Below are 19,167 nucleotides of genomic sequence, written 5' to 3'. Positions count from 1 at the left end.
AGGCAACCACAAGGTATCATTTTTGCCTAATAAATTGCCTATCTTTAAATTTTAATCTCCTACGTTTGTAAAGCTGCAAGGAAATGGGTATCATCTTACACAGTAGGTGGAATTAAATTGGTTAAACTTACTGGAAGGCAGTTTAGAGACTTATTAAAAATTATAATATTGCATATCCTTTGATTCGTATCCTTTGATTTGAATTTATTCCTAAAAGTTTATGTACAGAAATCAGAGATGTGTACAAAGATTTTTGTGGAAAAATGTAAACCATAGGATATTTCATAATAGAAGATCTCTTAAACATTTTAGATGTGTGTGTAGATCATGGAGATATATGGGAAGCTCTTTGAATGTGCCTAGAACTAGAACTCATAGTTTTTTTCTGCCATCTTTCCTTAACAGCTATCCAATGCATGGGAAAGTCCAGTCCAGTCATCTGTCTACCTACTAAGATGTACCTAAAAGGGTTCACCTCACTCTTTCTCCAGTGTCCTTACTTCAGCCCTCTGCGGCCATCCAGAACAGAATCAGTGTTCCTTCCTTCTTCCACAGTAACATAGGTTTAGCTGGACCCATGTCCTCTGGAATAAAACTCACTCTCCCACCTCCTCTGCAGTTAAAGGTGGTCACTTGGCTGAGTTCACAGCTGATGGGCTGGGAGCAGAGGTGCTGCTTTCAGAAATGGGTCATGTCCTGAATGGAAAGAGGGACATCCTCCCTCTGTCCTTCTTCTTATTCTTGCTGGCTGCCACAGGAACATGGCTATTATTAACCCAAGGCCATGGGGATGAGGTCAGTATCTTTGGGATCACTCAGCAACAGGATAAAGGGAGGTTATGTCCTAAGTCCCTGGAGGCATCTGATAAGCCCCAGGCTGCTCATACTCCTACAGGAGAGGTTAGGAACAAGTAAATGCCACGCTCATAGTGCCAGGTCAGGGTTATTTGACAGCAGCCAAAGGACAAAATCTAACTTTCTCTGACATCTTTCTTACTCTCCCAAATCTATTCTCCACCTACAGCCAGAGTGCTCTTCTAAAAACACATATGGGTATTGCAATAGCTTCCAAGCACACTTGAAGATCCACCCCCTTTATCTAGCTCCCAACTGCTTTCAGTGACTGTGATCTCAACCCAGAGCACCTTCTCCTCACTCATCATGTTCTTGGTAAATTGGATTTCCTTCTGTTTCTCTAATATTTCAAGAACGTGTGATGCAGATGAATAGATTAATAGATGTATGGATATCAGATCTCCTTCAAATATCCCCCAATGAACATATGATGACCAAAAACAAAGTTAAAATAAAATGAAATGGCAAAAAGCTCATTTAATGAGGTTAATCCCCCTAAAAATGGCCAAAGCTCTTTTGCCAATCAAGTCAAAGGCAAAATGAAGCAGTCTTCTTGGGAAAGGGGTCTCAGAACACGGTATGAAAGATTGGGGAGTCAAGACCTTTAAGACCTCACCCTCAGTTCCAGAGGAAGATGCTCCAAGATTGCTTGTAAAATCTCATCAGACCAAACGTGTTCTAATCCAACTCATTCAACTCAATTCAAGATTCAGTGAGCACTTACACACAGTCTGCCACTCTTCTTATGTCATGAAATAATGAGGGCTTGGACCAAACTCCCTTCCTGAAACAATCTACAATATTATTGTCAGGGTACTACTTATACTTTGCATCCAGAGGTTAAACAAACATAATAATAGCTATCATTTATTGTGGACTGGACACTGTTCTAGGCACTCTAGAGTTATCATTTTATCCTTACAACAACCTGTGAGGAGGTATTGCCTCTTTTTCCGCCTTGGGATGGGGAAACGAGGCACTGTGAATAAGAACGCTTGCATAGCTTGTTAAGGGGAGGCTAGGATTCAGTTAGGTTATTTGCTTCCTAGGAGTTTCTTGAAGACCAGTACAGAATGGAAAACACTCAGTGACCCCTCTGAGCCTCAGCTTCCTTATGTGGAAATGAAGGAGAATTATTATAAATCTTGCCCATTGCCTTGAAATAAATACCTTCTTCTTCTTTCCTTGTAACAGAGTCTAAGCAATGTGCCCTGCTAAAATAAAGATTAACCAGCCTTTCTTTCATCTAGGTATGGCCATATGACTAAGTGTTTGCCAAATGGATGTAACCAGAAATATGTCAGATCCTTGCTTCTTGAAAGTGAAGAGTAACTGGCCATGTTTGAGCTCCTGAATTTCTTACTTTTTCTGGTCTACAAAATACAGATAAGTTGGTTGGCACTCTAGTATCCATCTTGAACCCTAAGATAAACCATGAGGATGGAATTCATGTCCTCAAACTTCTGAAGCAGAAATCAAGACAGAGTCTGAGTGTCAGGTGGCATGAAGCACCATATAAAAACTATACCACCAACCTTAGGAGTTCCTTTATGGGAAAAAAGAAACACATTTGTATTTAGGCCACAATTGGCTGGGGTAAAGTAGACTGGGTGGGTGAGGATCTCTCTTGCTTTCAACCAAATGCAATTCCTAACTGTTAAAAGGGTCAAGTAGGTGTTGGCTCTGCCATCACATGATCTTACAGAGCTATTGTGGCTGGACAGGCGAGGTAAGTGGAGCATGTTTGGAGATCAGCAGAGGATGGACAGGTGCCTGGTCAGGTGGGGATTCATATGGTTTATGGAGAAAATGGGGTTTGGGATAAGCAACGGAAGCATCAGGGACATGTGAGGCAAGAGAAATGCTGAGTGTGGGAAATGAACAGGAGGTTAAGCTATGCTGAGCAAAGCCACAGAAGCTGTTTCAAGAATTGCAAACAGCTCATTCGACCAAAGGTGCTGAAAAGGAGCAATTCAAATAATTCCTTATTCAAGACAAATGGTCATGCCATCCCCCGTAATAGAACAACTCACGAAGAGCCTAATGGAAGGAATGCTACCCTCACCCGTGAAATGATGCACCAGGGGAGGCTCAGTGCCTTCAAAATAAAAGAAATCATTCATAGGAGCCCTTATTAACAGAAGTACCCCAAATACTTTTACCTTTCCTGATGAACAGCATAATAACTAACTGGCTGTCACTAGGCAACTGTCCATGCTACCTTTTATTGAAAGATTGATTCCCGAAGTTCTTTCTGCACTATATTATAACCCTTGTCAATATTTCCTAACAAGCGGTGCAGAGGAGACAACAGGCAGTCCATGGATAGGTCAACCCATGTTTTGCTTCTGACAAGAAAAGTACTTTTGTAACAGGAGAAAGCTCACATCGTTGTCAGCAGACTAACATGCCCAAGCTTTTCCATTGTGAAAATTCACATTTAAAAAATGTATTATTCCTTTGTAGTCTCCTGAAGAGTCTGAGGAAAGGTAGGTTCTACATACGGGGCATCTGTATGTTTTGTTAAGGGAAAATGGACGATGGGGCTTCCCACAGGGAGCGGGCTACAGGACACAGAATCCAGGGAATGACCCTTCAAGGGTGAAAGCCCATGTTTGTTCCACAAATCCTAGTGAACACACAGACAGATTTACAAACTTCGATCTTTTTCAAGATCTGTAAACAGATGCCCTATGGATGGAACACAGTTAACGCTTGCCTATATAGTGTTTCATTTATTTTTAATTAGCTGCCAACACGAACAAGTTGACATTTCACATTAAAACTACATTTATGAGTTTCCTGGAAAATCACAGATCTTAACAAGTGAAGTGTGGCTTCCCATGTTGGCTTTCCATGTGGTGAATATTAGCTGTAGCTTTATGACTCGGCATGTGTTGGCCATGACACCTGCCATGTTTCACTCATATACTTAACCTGTTTGGTCTCTGCAGGTGTATGTATTTGAGATCCTTAAAGTGTACCTCATATGGTAGGAACACGTTTATTAAATGATCGATAATTTTCAAATACTGAAGCTCCAAATCTAATGCCTGGAGTTGGATGATTTTCCAAATAATACTCTGAAAATATTATTTAGAGAAAAAAATGTATTTTTAGACTCAGCTGTGTGTAGTAGAATTCAGGTTCAGGTGCCCCCCACCCTAGTTCTTGGTTCCTTGACACTTCTCCACCAAGTCTGGGTGACAGTGTGGAGCATCTCTTTCCCTAGGGTTCTGTGTTGACAACCCAAGGCAGGGACATTCTTACCATGGCCAGCGGGATGACGCCCATCAGGTCCTTGTGACTCACATAGATCTTGGATACACCCAAGTCAGACGTGATGTCTCCTGGATATTCCACCTGCCACGTGACAAGCTGTGTGGCCGGTGGGTCACTGGGCTCCTCTATTTCTATGTCGATCTGCATGACTTCATAGGAGGCTCCATCCACACTGGAGAGAAGCAAAGGACAACAACTTTGAGCCACTGGAGAGTGGTCGCCCTTGGGGGCAATGGGTAACACTTGTCATTTCTACATGTGTCTTTGTACACACACGTATGTTCCCATTATCCCCATGAAGGGTGTTTTGGAGATGCAACATCAAAAAAACACACCATTTCCGGGGAGAGGAGCAAGACGGCGGAAGAGCAGGGTCTCCAAATCACCTGTCTCCACCAAATTACCTAGAAAACCTTCCAATCATCCTGAAAATCTATGAATTCGGCCTGAGAATTAAAGAGAGACCAGCTGGAATGCAACAGTGAGAAGAGTTCGCGCTTCTATCAAGGTAGGAAGACGGGGGAAAAGAAGTAAAGAAACAAAGGCCTCCAGGGGGGAGGGGCCCCGCGAGGAGCCGGGCTGAGGCCGGGGCGAGTGTCCCCAGGACAGGAGAGCCCCGTCCCGGAGAAGCAGGAGCTGCACCGACCTTCCCGGGCGGAAAGGGGCTCGCGGGGAGGTGGAGCAGGACCCCAGGAGGGCGGGGATGCCCTCAGGCTCCCCGGGACAGTAACAGAGCAACTGCGCGCCCAGGAGAGTGCGCCGAGCTCCCTAAGGGCTGCAGCGCGCACGGCGGGACCCGGAGCAGCTCGGGGGGGGGCTCGGGCGGCGGCTCCGCGGAGGGGGCTGCGGGGCGGGAGCAGCTCGGAGGGGCTCGGGCAGAGGAAGAGGCTCCGTGCGGAGGGGGCTGCGCGGTTCCAGGAGCAGCTCGGGGGGGCTCGGGGGCGGCTCCGCGGAGGGGGCTGCGTGGCCCGGGAGAATCCACCAGCGCAGGCTCCGGAGCACAGGGCGCCGGGACACAGCCCAGGATCCGGCCTCCCCCGGGACAGGCAGAGGCCGGGAGGGCCCAGGACAGCGAGGAAGCTCCTGCCCCAGCTGAGCAGATCAGCAGCCCCGCCCCGGAGCCTCCAGGCCCTGCAGACGGAGAGCTCTGGAGCTACTGCGGGGGCTGACTCCAGGGCTCCAGAGCTGGCCCCGCCACTGCGGTTGTTCCTCCTGGGGCCTCACGGGGTAAACAACCCCCACTGAGCCCTCACCAGGCAGGGGGCACAGCAGCTCCCCAAACTGCTAACACCTGAAAATCAGCACAACAGGCCCCTCCCCCAGAAGACCAGCTCGACGGACAAGTTCCAGGGGAAGTCAAGGGACTTAAAGTACACAGAATCAGAAGATACTCCCCGGTGGTTCTTCTTTTTTTTGTTTTGTTTTGTTTTGTTTTGTTTTGTTTTGCTTTTTGATTTGTTTCCTTCCCCCATCCCCTTTTTTTCTCCTTTCTCTTTCTCTTTTTCTTCTCTCTTTTTTTTCTTTTCGTTTTTTTCTTTCTTCCCTTTTTTTTCCTCTTTCTCTTTTCTTTCCTTCTTTCTCTCCTCTCTTTTTCTCTTTTTCCCAATACAACTTGCTTTTGGCCACTCTGCACTGAGCAAAATGACTAGAAGGAAAACCTCACCTCAAAAGAAAGAATCAGAAACAGTCCTCTCTCCCACAGAGTTACAAAATCTGGATTACAATTCAATGTCAGAAAGCCAATTCAGAAGCACTATTATACAGCTACTGGTGGCTCTAGAAAAAAGTATAAAGGACTCAAGAGACTTCATGACTGCAGAATTTAGAGCTAATCAGGCAGAAATTAAAAATCAATTGAATGAGATGCAATCCAAACTAGAAGTCCTAACGACGAGGGTTAACGAGGTCGAAGAACGAGTGAGTGACATAGAAGACAAGTTGATAGCAAAGAGGGAAACTGAGGAAAAAAGAGACAAACAATTAAAAGACCATGAGGATAGATTAAGGGAAATAAACGACAGCCTGAGAAAGAAAAACCTACGTTGAATTGGGGTTCCCGAGGGTGCCGAAAGGGCCAGAGGGCCAGAATATGTATTTGAACAAATTCTAGCTGAAAACTTTCCTAATCTGGGAAGGGAAACAGTCATTCAGATCCAGGAAATAGAGAGATCCCCCCCTAAAATCAATAAAAACCGTTCAACACCTCGACATTTAATAGTGAAGCTTGCAAATTCCAAAGATAAAGAGATGATCCTTAAAGCAGCAAGAGACAAGAAATCCCTGACTTTTATGGGGAGGAGTATTAGGGTAACAGCAGACCTCTCCACAGAGACCTGGCAGGCCAGAAAGGGCTGGCAGGATATATTCAGGGTCCTAAATGAAAAGAACATGCAACCAAGAATACTTTATCCAGCAAGGCTCTCATTCAAAATGGAAGGAGAGATAAAGAGCTTCCAAGACAGGCAGCAACTAAAAGAATATGTGACCTCCAAACCAGCTCTGCAAGAAATTTTAAGGGGGACTCTTAGAATTCCCCTTTAAGAAGAAGTTCAGTGGAACAGTCCACAAAAACAAGGACTGAATAGATAACATGATGACACTAAACTCATATCTCTCAATAGTAACTCTGAATGTGAACGGGCTTAATGACCCCATCAAAAGGCGCAGGGTTTCAGACTGGATAAAAAGGCAGGGCCCATCTATTTGCTGTCTACAAGAGACTCATTTTAGACAGAAGGACACCTACAGCCTGAAAATAAAAGGTTGGAGAACCATTTACCATTCGAATGGTCCTCAAAAGAAAGCAGGGGTAGCCATCCTTATATCAGATAAACTAAAATTTACCCCAAAGACTGTAGTGAGAGATGAAGAGGGACACTATATCATACTTAAAGGATCTATTCAACAAGAGGACTTAACAATCCTCAATATATATGCCCCGAATGTGGGAGCTGCCAAATATATAAATCAATTATTAACCATAGTGAAGAAATACTTAGATAATAATACACTTATACTTGGTGACTTCAATCTAGCTCTTTCTATACTCGATAGGTCTTCTAAGCACAACATCTCCAAAGAAACGAGAGCTTTAAATGATACACTGGACCAGATGGATTTCACAGATATCTACAGAACTTAACATCCAAACTCAACTGAATACACATTCTTCTCAAGCGCACATGGAACTTTCTGCAGAATAGACCACATATTGGGTCACAAATCGGGTCTGAACCGATACCAAAAGATTGGGATTGTCCCCTGCATATTCTCAGACCATAATGCCTTGAAATTAGAACTAAATCACAACAAGAAGTTTGGAAGGACCTCAAACACGTGGAGGTTAAGGACCATCCTGCTAATAGATAAAAGGGTCAACCAGGAAATTAAGGAAGAATTAAAAAGATTCATGGAAACTAATGAGAATGAAGATACAACCGTTCAAAATCTTTGGGATGCAGCAAAAGCAGTCCTAAGGGGGAAATACATTGCAATACAAGCATCCATTCAAAAACTAGAAAGAACTCAAATACAAAAGCTAACCTTACACATAAAGGAGCTAGAGAAAAAACAGCAAATAGATCCTACACCCAAGAGAAGAAGGGAGTTAATAAAGATTCGAGCAGAACTCAACGAAATCGAGACCAGAAGAACTGTGGAACAGATCAACAAAACCAGGAGTTGGTTCTTTGAAAGAATTAACAAGATAGATAAACCATTAGCCAGCCTTATTAAAAAGAAGAGAGAGAAGACTCAAATTAATAAAATCATGAATGAGAAAGGAGAGATCACTACCAACACCAAGGAAATACAAACGATTTTAAAAACATATTATGAACAGCTATACGCCAATAAATTAGGCAATCTAGAAGAAATGGACGCATTCCTGGAAAGCCACAAACTACCAAAACTGGAACAGGAAGAAATAGAAAACCTGAACAGGCCAATAACCAGGGAGGAAATTGAAGCAGTCATCAAAAACCTCCCAAGACACAAGAGTCCAGGGCCAGATGGCTTCCCAGGGGAATTCTATCAAACGTTCAAAGAAGAAATCATACCTATTCTCCTAAAGCTGTTTGGAAAGATAGAAAGAGATGGAGTACTTCCAAATTCGTTCTATGAGGCCAGCATCACCTTAATTCCAAAACCAGACAAAGACCCCACCAAAAAGGAGAATTACAGACCAATATCCCTGATGAACATGGATGCAAAAATTCTCAACAAGATACTGGCCAATAGGATCCAACAATACATTAAAAAAATTATTCACCATGACCAAGTAGGATTTATCCCTGGGACACAAGGCTGGTTCAACACCCGTAAAACAATCAATGTGATTCATCATATCAGCAAGAGAAAAACCAAGAACCATATGATCTTCTCATTGGATGCAGAGAAAGCATTTGACAAAATACAGCATCCATTCCTGATCAAAACTCTTCAGAGTGTAGGGATAGAGGGAACATTCCTCAGCATCTTAAAAGCCATCTATGAAAAGCCCACAGCAAATATCATTCTCAATGGGGAAGCACTGGGAGCCTTTCCCCTAAGATCAGGAACAAGACAGGGATGTCCACTCTCACCACTGCTAGTTCAACATAGTACTGGAAGTCCTAGCCTCAGCAATCAGACAACAAAAAGACATTAAAGGCATTCAAATTGGCAAAGAAGAAGTCAAACTCTCCCTCTTCGCCGATGACATGATACTCTACATAGAAAATCCAAAAGTCTCCACCCCAAGATTGCTAGAACTCATACAGCAATTCAGTAGCGTGGCAGGATACAAAATCAATGCCCAGAAGTCAGTGGCATTTCTATACACTAACAATGAGACTGAAGAAAGAGAAATTAAGGAGTCAATCCCATTTACAATTGCACCCAAAAGCATAAGATACCTAGGAATAAACCTAACCAAAGATGTAAAGGATCTATACCCTCAAAACTATAGAACACTTCTGAAAGAAATTGAGGAAGACACAAAGAGATGGAAAAATATTCCATGCTCATGGATTGGCAGAATTAATATTGTGAAAATGTCAATGTTACCCAGGACAATATACACATTTAATGCAATCCCTATCAAAATACCATGGACTTTCTTCAGAGAGTTAGAACAAATTATTTTAAGATTTGTGTGGAATCAGAAAAGACCCCGAATAGCCAGGGGAATTTTAAAAAAGAAAACCATATCTGGGGGCATCACAATGCCAGATTTCAGGTTGTACTACAAAGCTGTGGTCATCAAGACAGTGTGGTACTGGCACAAAAACAGACACATAGATCAGTGGAACAGAATAGAGAATCCAGAAGTGGACCCTGAACTTTATGGGCAACTAATATTCGATAAAGGAGGAAAGACTATCCATTGGAAGAAAGACAGTCTCTTCAATAAATGGTGCTGGGAAAATTGGACATCCACATGCAGAAGAATGAAACTAGACCACTCTCTTTCACCATACACAAAGATAAACTCAAAATGGATGAAAGATCTAAATGTGAGACAAGATTCCATCAAAATCCTAGAGAGAACACAGGCAACACCCTTTTTGAACTCGGCCATAGTAACTTCTTGCAAGATACATCCACGAAGGCAAAAGAAACAAAAGCAAAAATGAACTATTGGGACTTCATCAAGATAAGAAGCTTTTGCACAGCAAAAGATACAGTCAACAAAACTCAAAGACAACCTACAGAATGGGAGAATATATTTGCAAATGACGTATCAGATAAAGGGCTAGTTTCCAAGATCTATAAAGAACTTATTAAACTCAACACCAAAGAAACAAACAATCCAATCGTGAAATGGGCAAAAGACATGAACAGAAATCTCACAGAGGAAGACATAGACATGGCCAACACGCACATGAGAAAATGCTCTGCATCACTTGCCATCAGGGAAATACAAATCAAAACCACAATGAGATACCACCTCACACCAGTGAGAATGGGGAAAATTAACAAGGCAGGAAACAACAAATGTTGGAGAGGATGTGGAGAAAAGGGAACCCTCTTACACTGTTGGTGGGAATGTGAACTGGTGCAGCCACTCTGGAAAACTGTGTGGAGGTTCCTCAAAGAGTTAAAAATAGACCTGCCCTACGACCCAGCAATTGCACTGCTGGGGATTTACCCCAAAGATACAGATGCAGTGAAACGCCAGGACACCTGCACCCCGATGTTTATAGCAGCAATGGCCACGATAGCCAAACTGTGGAAGGAGCCTCGGTGTCCAACGAAAGATGAATGGATAAAGAAGATGTGGTTTATGTATACAATGGAATATTACTCAGCTATTAGAAATGACAAATACCCACCATTTGCTTCAACGTGGATGGAACTGGAGGGTATTATGCTGAGTGAAGTAAGCCAGTCGGAGAAGGACAAACATTATATGTTCTCATTCATTTGGGGAATATAAATAATAGTGAAAGGGAATATAAGGGAAGGGGGAAGAAATGTGTGGGAAATATCAGAAAGGGAGACAGAACGTAAAGACTGCTAACTCTGGGAAACGAACTAGGGGTGTTGGAAGGGGAGGAGGGCGGGGGGTGGGAGTGAATGGGTGACGGGCACTGGGGGTTATTCTGTATGTTAGTAAATTGAACACCAATAAAAAATAAAAACAAACAAACAAACAAAAAGAAACACCATTTCCAACCTGATCCATGGCACCGGCCCATCTTAGAGGGCACCACTCCCCGGTTTTGTGGGCTGCTTAGCTTCCCAGGGCAGGTGCTTGTGGATAGTTATGAAAAGTGGTGATTACATTTCCTAAATGCTTTCCTTTCTTCTGTGCATCCAGGAGATTAGGATTCTCTCCCTCACTCCTCAAAATCTATATGCTGCTTATATTGAATTTTCCAAAGCTATAGTCAGTTCAAATTGGATGCAGAGAATTTTAAAGAGTCTGAGGGCGATGTGGCTTTGCTATCTGGTGGTGGTGAGATAGAGCTGCAGAGGCACAGAGGTGAGGCAGGGACAGGAGAGTGAGGCCACGGAGTACATGCAGAGAAGCATCCTGATGTCACCTGGAGATGGGAGTAATCGTAACAGTTATTAGTTCTTAGACGTTCTGGTTTTTCCTATAAAGATGCATCTGGAAATGAGTCCAAGTGAGGTTGTCAGGATGACTTTTGTAGCTATGTATGTTAGTTTAATTAACTGGCTACCCCTTCTGCCTCCTCATAGTCCACTTTTACAAAATGTCTGCTCTTCTATATCATGGGTGGGAAAAAGGCAAGTGTGGGGCCAGCCGCTCCCTAAGGGAAGAAGTGAAGAACATGCAGGTGAGGAATAACAGAGGAGGTGGCCAGGAGAGATCTATTTAAGCCTCAGTGGCTGAAGCAACTCCCACCTATCAGATCCATCTCTGAAGATTCAAATGTCACATCACTGCAAAATGATCACTGATATCTGACACTCAGGACTACAGGTTTGGCCTTTTATATACACGGAGCTCCTGAAATGTTTATCACACCCTCAGATCTAATAAGAAGCTCAGAGATGGAGGGTGGGGCTTCCAGGGAGCTTTCTTCTCAAAGTAAGGGGTGAGATGGGATACTGGAAACTTAGGGGTAGTTGTGATGAAAGAAGGCAGGGGGGAGGAGGGAGGAAGAGGGGAGGAAGCAGAAGAGGAGAGGAGGAGGAAGAGGAAGTGGAGGTGGAAGATGATGTAGAAGAGGGAGATGAGAAAGAAGAGGAAGAGGAGAAAGAGGAAGTGGAGGAGGAAGTGGAGATGGAAAAAGAAGAGAAGGAGGAAGTGGAAGAGGAAGTGAAGGAGGAAGAAGAGGAGGGAGACAAAGAGGAAGAAAATGAAGAGGAGGAGGAGGAAAAGGAGGAAGAAGAGGAGGAAGAGGAAGTGGAGCAAGAAGAGGAGGAGGAAGTAGAAGAGGAAGAGGAGGAGGAAAAGGAGGTGTTGGGGAGATGGACAAGGAACCAAGGGGTGAGATCAGGGGACTGCCCCAGGGAAGGAGAGTGTCCCGACTGGACCACAGAGGTTGACTTTCTCTTGCAGCAGCTCTCTGCCATGGAGCAGGAGAAGCTGCTGTGGACAGTGAGCACGGTGAGCACGAATCAGGAAGAATTTGGCACCTGGTGTTTAAATCCCAAGGGACCCCCCCACCCTTGGCCTCTGAAAGAAGAGCAGTTTAACTCTTTGAGAATCGGTGCCGTGATAAGAGTTGACCGCTGCCTATTTGGGGCCTCTGTCCAGAGTTCCCATAGGTAGTGGAACCCCGAGATCAGGATGCCAGCACATACTGTTCTGGTCTGGAAACTCACAAGAACTCTGGCATTTCCTCCCCACTCAGGAGATGGCAAGTCCTTCTTTTAGCTGTACCGAGCCCTGCTTCTTTGTGGCCACGGGGAGGGAGAGATGGACAGAACAGATGAGTCAACACTGAGCTGAGGCATGGGGGCCACAGCTGAGGCATCACGGGAACCCCTACAGGGCAGAAACGTGACCCTACTGTCTACACAGCTTTCCGTTCTCTGGTGCCCCACCCAGGTGCCCTAACCTCCAGCAAAACCAAGCAATCCTCAGCTCCGTGGAATACTGGACTTATTTGCTGCCACAGATTGTGTGTTTTCTCATGGAGCTTGCTCTATCAGGAATGTATCTGTAAATCTCTCTGTAGATTTAAATTCTTCCCATTCTACAAGAGCTAGCCATAAAACAACAACTATAATTTTAAAAGGGCTCTACTTCCTTCATCTAGTTTTACTCATCCAGTCACCCTGCCAGGTTTCCTATAAAGTTTATTTTCTCTTTCCCTTTAGATTCCTTGCCTGGCCAAGATGTCGTTTTTGAAACACGGTTGCTTTTGAGCTGACTCTCATCTCTTTGATGTGGTGATAAAAGCTCCCTACATTGGGAATTCTTAACCTGGGGAACATATCAGACTTGGGGACCCTGAAACGTGTGCAAATGTGTGTTTTTCTTGAACGATTCCTTAACTTGCATGGGCTTCTCAGAGGTTCTGATGCCATATGGCTGTGAGCACATTTCTGACCATTTCCCTTGTGAATTCTGTATACAGTGATCTAGCTTTGGATAGCTCATCACTTGTGACTTGGATCAGTGGATATTTGAATTTCAATACCTTTCTGCAAATGGTTAACATGTGCAGGATCCTGGAATGCTTGCATATTTGGCAATATTGATCATTTCTTGGTGTTTGATTCTAAAGCTAAGGCCTGTACCTTTGCAGTTTGTATGTTTAACTGGAAGTGTCCTAAAGAGGAGCTCTGCTTATTTTGTTCCAAGTTACGTGTAGCATAGAGTATAATGCCCGGTATTCATCAGAATGGAATCTATTGTGTTATAGGACAGACACGATAGGTTAAGTAGATGTTTATACAATCCGTCTGCAGAGAGCAGAGGTTTTCACCTTGTTCATGCATTAGAATTGCCAGGGGGAACTTTATAAATAAACCAATGACCAGACACCACTCCCTCAGATTTCCTGTTGCTCCAGAGGAGGGGCAGGCACCTGTCTCACTGATTCTCTCTCTCCCTTTTATCCAGGTGATCCCACCATCCAATTAGGACTATGAGCAATGGAGTTAAGTTTATACAGGTTTAATTACATGGACATCTGCATTCCATGAAGTATTCTGGATATGAAGATATCAGAAACAGAATGTATGGAGTTAATGGATTTGGGAGGTATGGCTGGGAAAATCGGTGAAGTCAAAGGTGAGCTGTGAAGGTTTCAAATGCCACGAGCACGCAGTGAAGAGAGACAGGAACAGAATTCCAGCCAAGGAGGCCCAAGGAGTGGATAAGACTGACGTGTCCAGACACCACTTCTGATGGCCCTGGATGCAGCCCTACTCTTCCACCCTCCTTTATCTCCTGCCCCACAGGCCAGTCAGATAAAGAGCAATAAGGATGAACTCCACGTGTGAGCTCCCCCAGGAAGCAGTACTGTTAAGTTGGGCAGGTTTTGCACGAAGAGGATCAGGCCTACATCAAACTTAGGACTTGTCAGCCTTCTAGGCATGGAGACCACTTGCAGTTTGAGTTTCTTCCACTGGCATTGGTGCTACCAGCCTCAGCAAGCCAAGAAGCCACCTTCCTGCCCTGTCTTGCCTGCAGCTGACAAAGTGAGAGGGAGCAGAGGTGGTAATGCAGCCTCACACCTCATAGGTACCTCAAATCCCTGTGGACAGGCTGTATCCATAGGGGTTGGGCAGTGCCTTCCTGCAGCCTGTCCTCCTTACAGAGATGAGCACCATCTCCTTGGTTTGCAGAGCTCTTCCCATTTCTCAACAACCTTCCCTTATGTGGACCCTTTTGTGCATTGGGTTCAAACTCTAACCTTTTCATGAGTGGGGGCTTCCTCCAAATGGACAAAGGCACTCCCACTGGCCGCACAACACAGTTCAAGGCTTCACAAAATTTAAGGGAAATGCAAACAAAGCTCTCAGGCACAGACAGTGACCAACACTAGTTAGGGCCATGGCTGAGAAACCCAATGAAGGAAACAAAATTTGGGGCTCTGCAAGACCCACCTCAGCAGATCCCAAGGCCAAAAAAGGACATCATTTTCAAAAGACAAAGTCTTATTTTAGGATCATCACGTCTTTTTCCAGATGATACAACAGCCTCTATTGAGTACTTTTATTGTGCCAAACACTGTATTTAAGGGCTTTTTATGTCTTATGCACACATGTAATTCTCACAGTGTTCCAGTAAATAACGGTGATTGACTGCCAATTTATAGATGAAAATCTAGGTTCGCAAGGGTAAGATATCAGCAGGGTCACCCAGCTGACAGGAGAAGGATCCAGGAGATGTGAAGGTGAAATGTCCACCCTTGATCCCTGTGTGATATATGCACACCCCCACCTCTTTTTCCATGGTCAGATAGGCATGCTTATGAGCAATGAGGATCTAGGACAGCAACTTCTCATCCTCTACTAGAAACATAGGTCCATAGGTTACACCTGGAAACTGGATGCCCCAAATAATGTCTGGACAAGCAAAGCTGGGACATTTTTGGAACAAGATACTTTGATATCAGGCTGCCTTCAGGGTCCTCTGCCAACTCTTTTAGTTCTATGGTGTGTCTACAAATCAAAGTAGACATGTAGCAACTAGAGCTTTAGATATGAGAGCCTACCATCCATTGGAGGGATAAGAAACCATGTAGACATGGACCTGCTAGTGCTAGTACCATCTAGAACTAAGTATTTGAGATTCAAGTCAATGCATATGAAAACTACCTGAATTTTTTTCTAGATTAGAAAACCAACATGTTATGGTAGATCCTTGCAGTGAATGCCAATGATCGAACTTCATTCTGCTACCACCCATGTAGGCAATGGGCTCCCAGTGCATGTGTGAGTGTTGTGATGAAGCTGGCAGGGTGTAGAGGAGGGGAAGCATGGAGTGAAATTCCATTTTCAAATAGGCTTTTACAGATGGTACTCTCAAAGATAAATGGGTAAAACTTCTGAGAACAAAAGGAAAGCCAGAGAGGAGGTGAGGTTAATATCTAAATGGCTGTGTACTTAGAATTTAGTTTGAGATGTAACCAAACAATTCAGAATTCTCCCTAGAGGTCGGGTGAAGGATAGTCATCTACCACTGGGCAGAGACTATCTCCTCATACTACCTGCATCATTTCTATTTGCCTCACTTCTGGCTTATAAGTGTTTCTGTTCCTAAGAACACCCACCTGTGACTACCCCTCCCTGGATGCCTTTCTTTCCTGAGTTCCCAAAGCCACTTTGCCCACAGTGCAAAGAGCTCAAAGTTCCTGGGGTTTTCTCTCCCTGGGAGGTGGTGCTCAGGCACAGGCTGGTGGTTCTGGAGGTGAGAGCCCCACTCCCTTGCCTCCAGCTGGGTAGGTGGAGAGCACTGCTCACACCCCAGAGTCTCCCCCTGGGTCAGGCTGGAGCTACCCTTCATGTACTTGGGTTCTTCCTTCCCTGTTCTACTCTCCCTGGTCTCTTTTCTGTCTTCCTGGGACACTTCCTTCAGAAATCACTTGCATGCAAGTCCTTGACTTGGGATCTGCTTCTAGGTAAACTGAAGGAGTTTTTTTTTTTAAGATTTTATTTGTTTATTTGAGAGAGAGAGAGAGAGAGATAGTGAGAGAGAGCACAAGCAGGGAGGAGAGGGAGAAGCAAACTCCTCACTAAGCAGGGAACCGACGTGGGGCTCGATCACAGGATCCCGAAAATATGATTTGAGCCAAAGGCAGACTCTTGACCAATTAAGCCACCCAGATGCCCCGAAGGAGTTTTTAAAGAAAGGAGGACACTAAAGGCAACTGGCAGATGCTAGGTGAGAGATTCTGACAATGGAAAAGAAATAAGGAATGACTTGGGGGTGAGGGGTTGCAAAGGGACCCTCACTCCAGGTCCTCAGCATCACTACTCCACTTGGAGGAGGTCTCCAGACCAAGCCAACCACTGCCAGTTTTCCATGGCATTTTTGGAAATCTGCACTGGACACAGACATGGGTTTCCAGGTGTCTCCCAAATGCAGGAGCCTCCCTGCCCCTCCCCTCCTCCACACCTCATTTTCAAGATTAAAATGAGGATATTATTCAAACAAATTGTTTCTTCTTAGGCATGATCCCAGTATTCAAGTTTTTCATTACTGACCTCTTTTTTCCCTAACTTTTTCATTAGCATTTTCAGAATAAAAACTTTCATTAGAAAGTAAAATATGTTTGATCCCTTTAATGTACATACTTTATAATGAGATTTTTGTCACCATAAATTTGTCTGCTCGTGTCCTCTATTTCTACCTTATAATAATACTCTGAGGTCTGGCAACCAGAGTTATCCTGAAAAGAGAAATGGAAAGCCTTAGCTTGGGCCAAGTTATGCTCCATTTCTTCTTTCTATTTTAGTGTGTCCTCACTCCCATTCCTATACTTCATTCATCCACCCAATCAAGGAGGTTCCTCAGATTCCTGTTGTTTGTTGGACCATGCTGGGTGATGGGGGTGCAATGCAAAGGCTGGCTTTAGAGCACTAACATTTGGTGGTGACCCAGATTGAGCTGGTTCTGCACATGCCTTCCCACCTCCACATTCAGTGACAACATTTTGGTAGCTTTGGGATTGGCAGTGCTGGGAGTATCCACACCATGAAAACTGGCAAATGCCATAAATCAGGTTCCCTCCAAGCCCTCCAAGAGCACGTTGCTGAAGACCTTTGCTCTTGTAGTGCATACAGTCTAGTGGAGAAGAGTGATACTAAATAAATGATCACATCAACCAACGCAAATTGGCAACTGTAAGAAATGAGAAGCAGAGGTATGGGTGAGATTTTTGAGGACACTGGTGGAGTCAGGGAAGTAAGGATGATTCTCCCAGAGAAGTAAGACTCGGGTTGTGCTCTCTGGGGAGGATGTGTAGGAATTCAGTGTCCCAGGAGCTGGGAACTGCACGTATAGATGCCTTATGCTTGGAGGGAACAGGATGTGTTGCAGAAAACACAAGAAACCAGGGTGGCCGAAGTACCCGGAGGGTCAGGAATTGAGGTGTGAGATGCAGCTGAAGGATAGGCAGAGGGAGACTGTGCAAGGCTTTCTAGCTCACATGCGGTATTGTCTTTTTGAGTCAACAAACTACAACCAGCAGGTCAAATCCAAGCCACAGCTTGTCTCTGCACAGAGCCTGAACTAAAAGGGGTTTACATTTCTAAACATTGTTAACAAGGAAAGAAAGGACATGTAGTATAGAGAGTATACGGCCTATAAAGTCTAAAATATTTGGTATCTCACCCCTTACAGGAAAAGTTTGCCAAGGTCTCTTCTTTTATCGTCAGAGAAATGGGAGCTCATTTTAAAATGTTAAAAATAACAAAAGAACATTTATCTCTTCAGTATGTAAATGCTTTGGAATATCTTCAGCAGATGACATTATAAGGTGGTCAATATTTATTTCCACTAAACATGAATAAATTTGGATTTAAGTGTTGATCTGAGACTGTTCTACATAAGAATAGGAAAATGAAAGAAGCAGGCATATGCATAGCACAGGAATAAAAACTGTAGTTAGGCTAAGAATTCAACAGATTTATTGTGTAAGATAATAACAAAGTACAAAATTATATTAACTGAACTAGGAAAAGTAGGCTAAGCCAAGTTACGGATTGTCATAATGGGAAAAAAAGTGACATTCTTTCAGATGTGTTCTGAGTCCTGCAAAAATGTTCACTGAGCATGAGAACGTCAAACAGGGCAAGGAACAATGCTTCCTTATGTGGAGCCACCCCACACACTGCAGGACATCTGTCATCCTGGGCCCTGTCCTCTGTGTCCCAGTAGTAAACCCCAGTGATTCTGACATCCAAACCATGCCCCCATGCTCCCTATAGAGAAGCACAGACCTGCCGTGTGTTCAGGATCCTTAGGGACACTTCTCTGAACCAGGTGGGGCTCTTGTCAGAACTGGTCCTGTCCTTACTTCTTGCCAGCTGTACCCCCTTCTTTCAGCACCAAACTCCTCCACATAAGGGTCTGAGTGTAGGGTCAATGGGGTGGACAGAACAAGGATAGGGATATGGGTCCTTCTGAAGAGGAGAAGAGCAGCAGGCAGTGATTATCTGCTCTTTCCACAAAGAATGGGAAAGCCTGCCCCACCCTGAAATTTGTGATGATGTTCACCCTCTATCTGATCATCCAGTTTGGGTTCCTGACCAGGGGGTGCTGGGTCAGTTTGCTGTGGGAATGAGGAAGGAGGACTCTCTAAATTAGTTCATAGATGGGTGGGGTCAGGAAAGACTGTAGTCAAGAGGTCAATCCAAGGTGGGATGAGGTCTCTCCTGGACACATGGCCACCATCTTCCTGGCCAAGCAATTCCTGATCCTCTTCTGGATGCTTCCCACTATGCAATCTTGGCTTTGTTCTAATGTGTCCTGATGACAAGGGTGGCCCATGGAGCCTATGTGTCAGCATGTAGCTCCTCCCTGGAGAGGCTTACAGCTGGGATCTGATATAGGGGGATTTAGGGCTCAAGTAGTCAATCCATGAATGAATTTGCCCTGGTCTAGAAACACAAATG

The 19,167-nt window shown here is 44.3% G+C and overlaps 1 protein-coding gene across 1 annotated transcript in view; it reads right to left on the bottom strand.

Moving 5' to 3' along the window:
• TMEM132D (transmembrane protein 132D) overlaps positions 1-19,167 on the bottom strand; it is a 602,566-nt gene that overhangs the window by 173,347 nt on the left and 410,052 nt on the right. Inside the window, exon 4 of the mRNA XM_049101718.1 lies at positions 4,126-4,309. Within this exon, the coding sequence (XP_048957675.1) occupies positions 4,126-4,309 (184 nt within the window). The remainder of the gene's footprint in view (positions 1-4,125; positions 4,310-19,167) is intronic.

The sequence above is a fragment of the Canis lupus genome, chromosome 26 (assembly GCF_003254725.2).
Source record: "Canis lupus dingo isolate Sandy chromosome 26, ASM325472v2, whole genome shotgun sequence".
NCBI lineage: Eukaryota > Metazoa > Chordata > Mammalia > Carnivora > Canidae > Canis > Canis lupus.
Note: the sequence above shows the minus strand (reverse complement) of the source record. Positions and strands in the feature narration are given on the sequence as shown.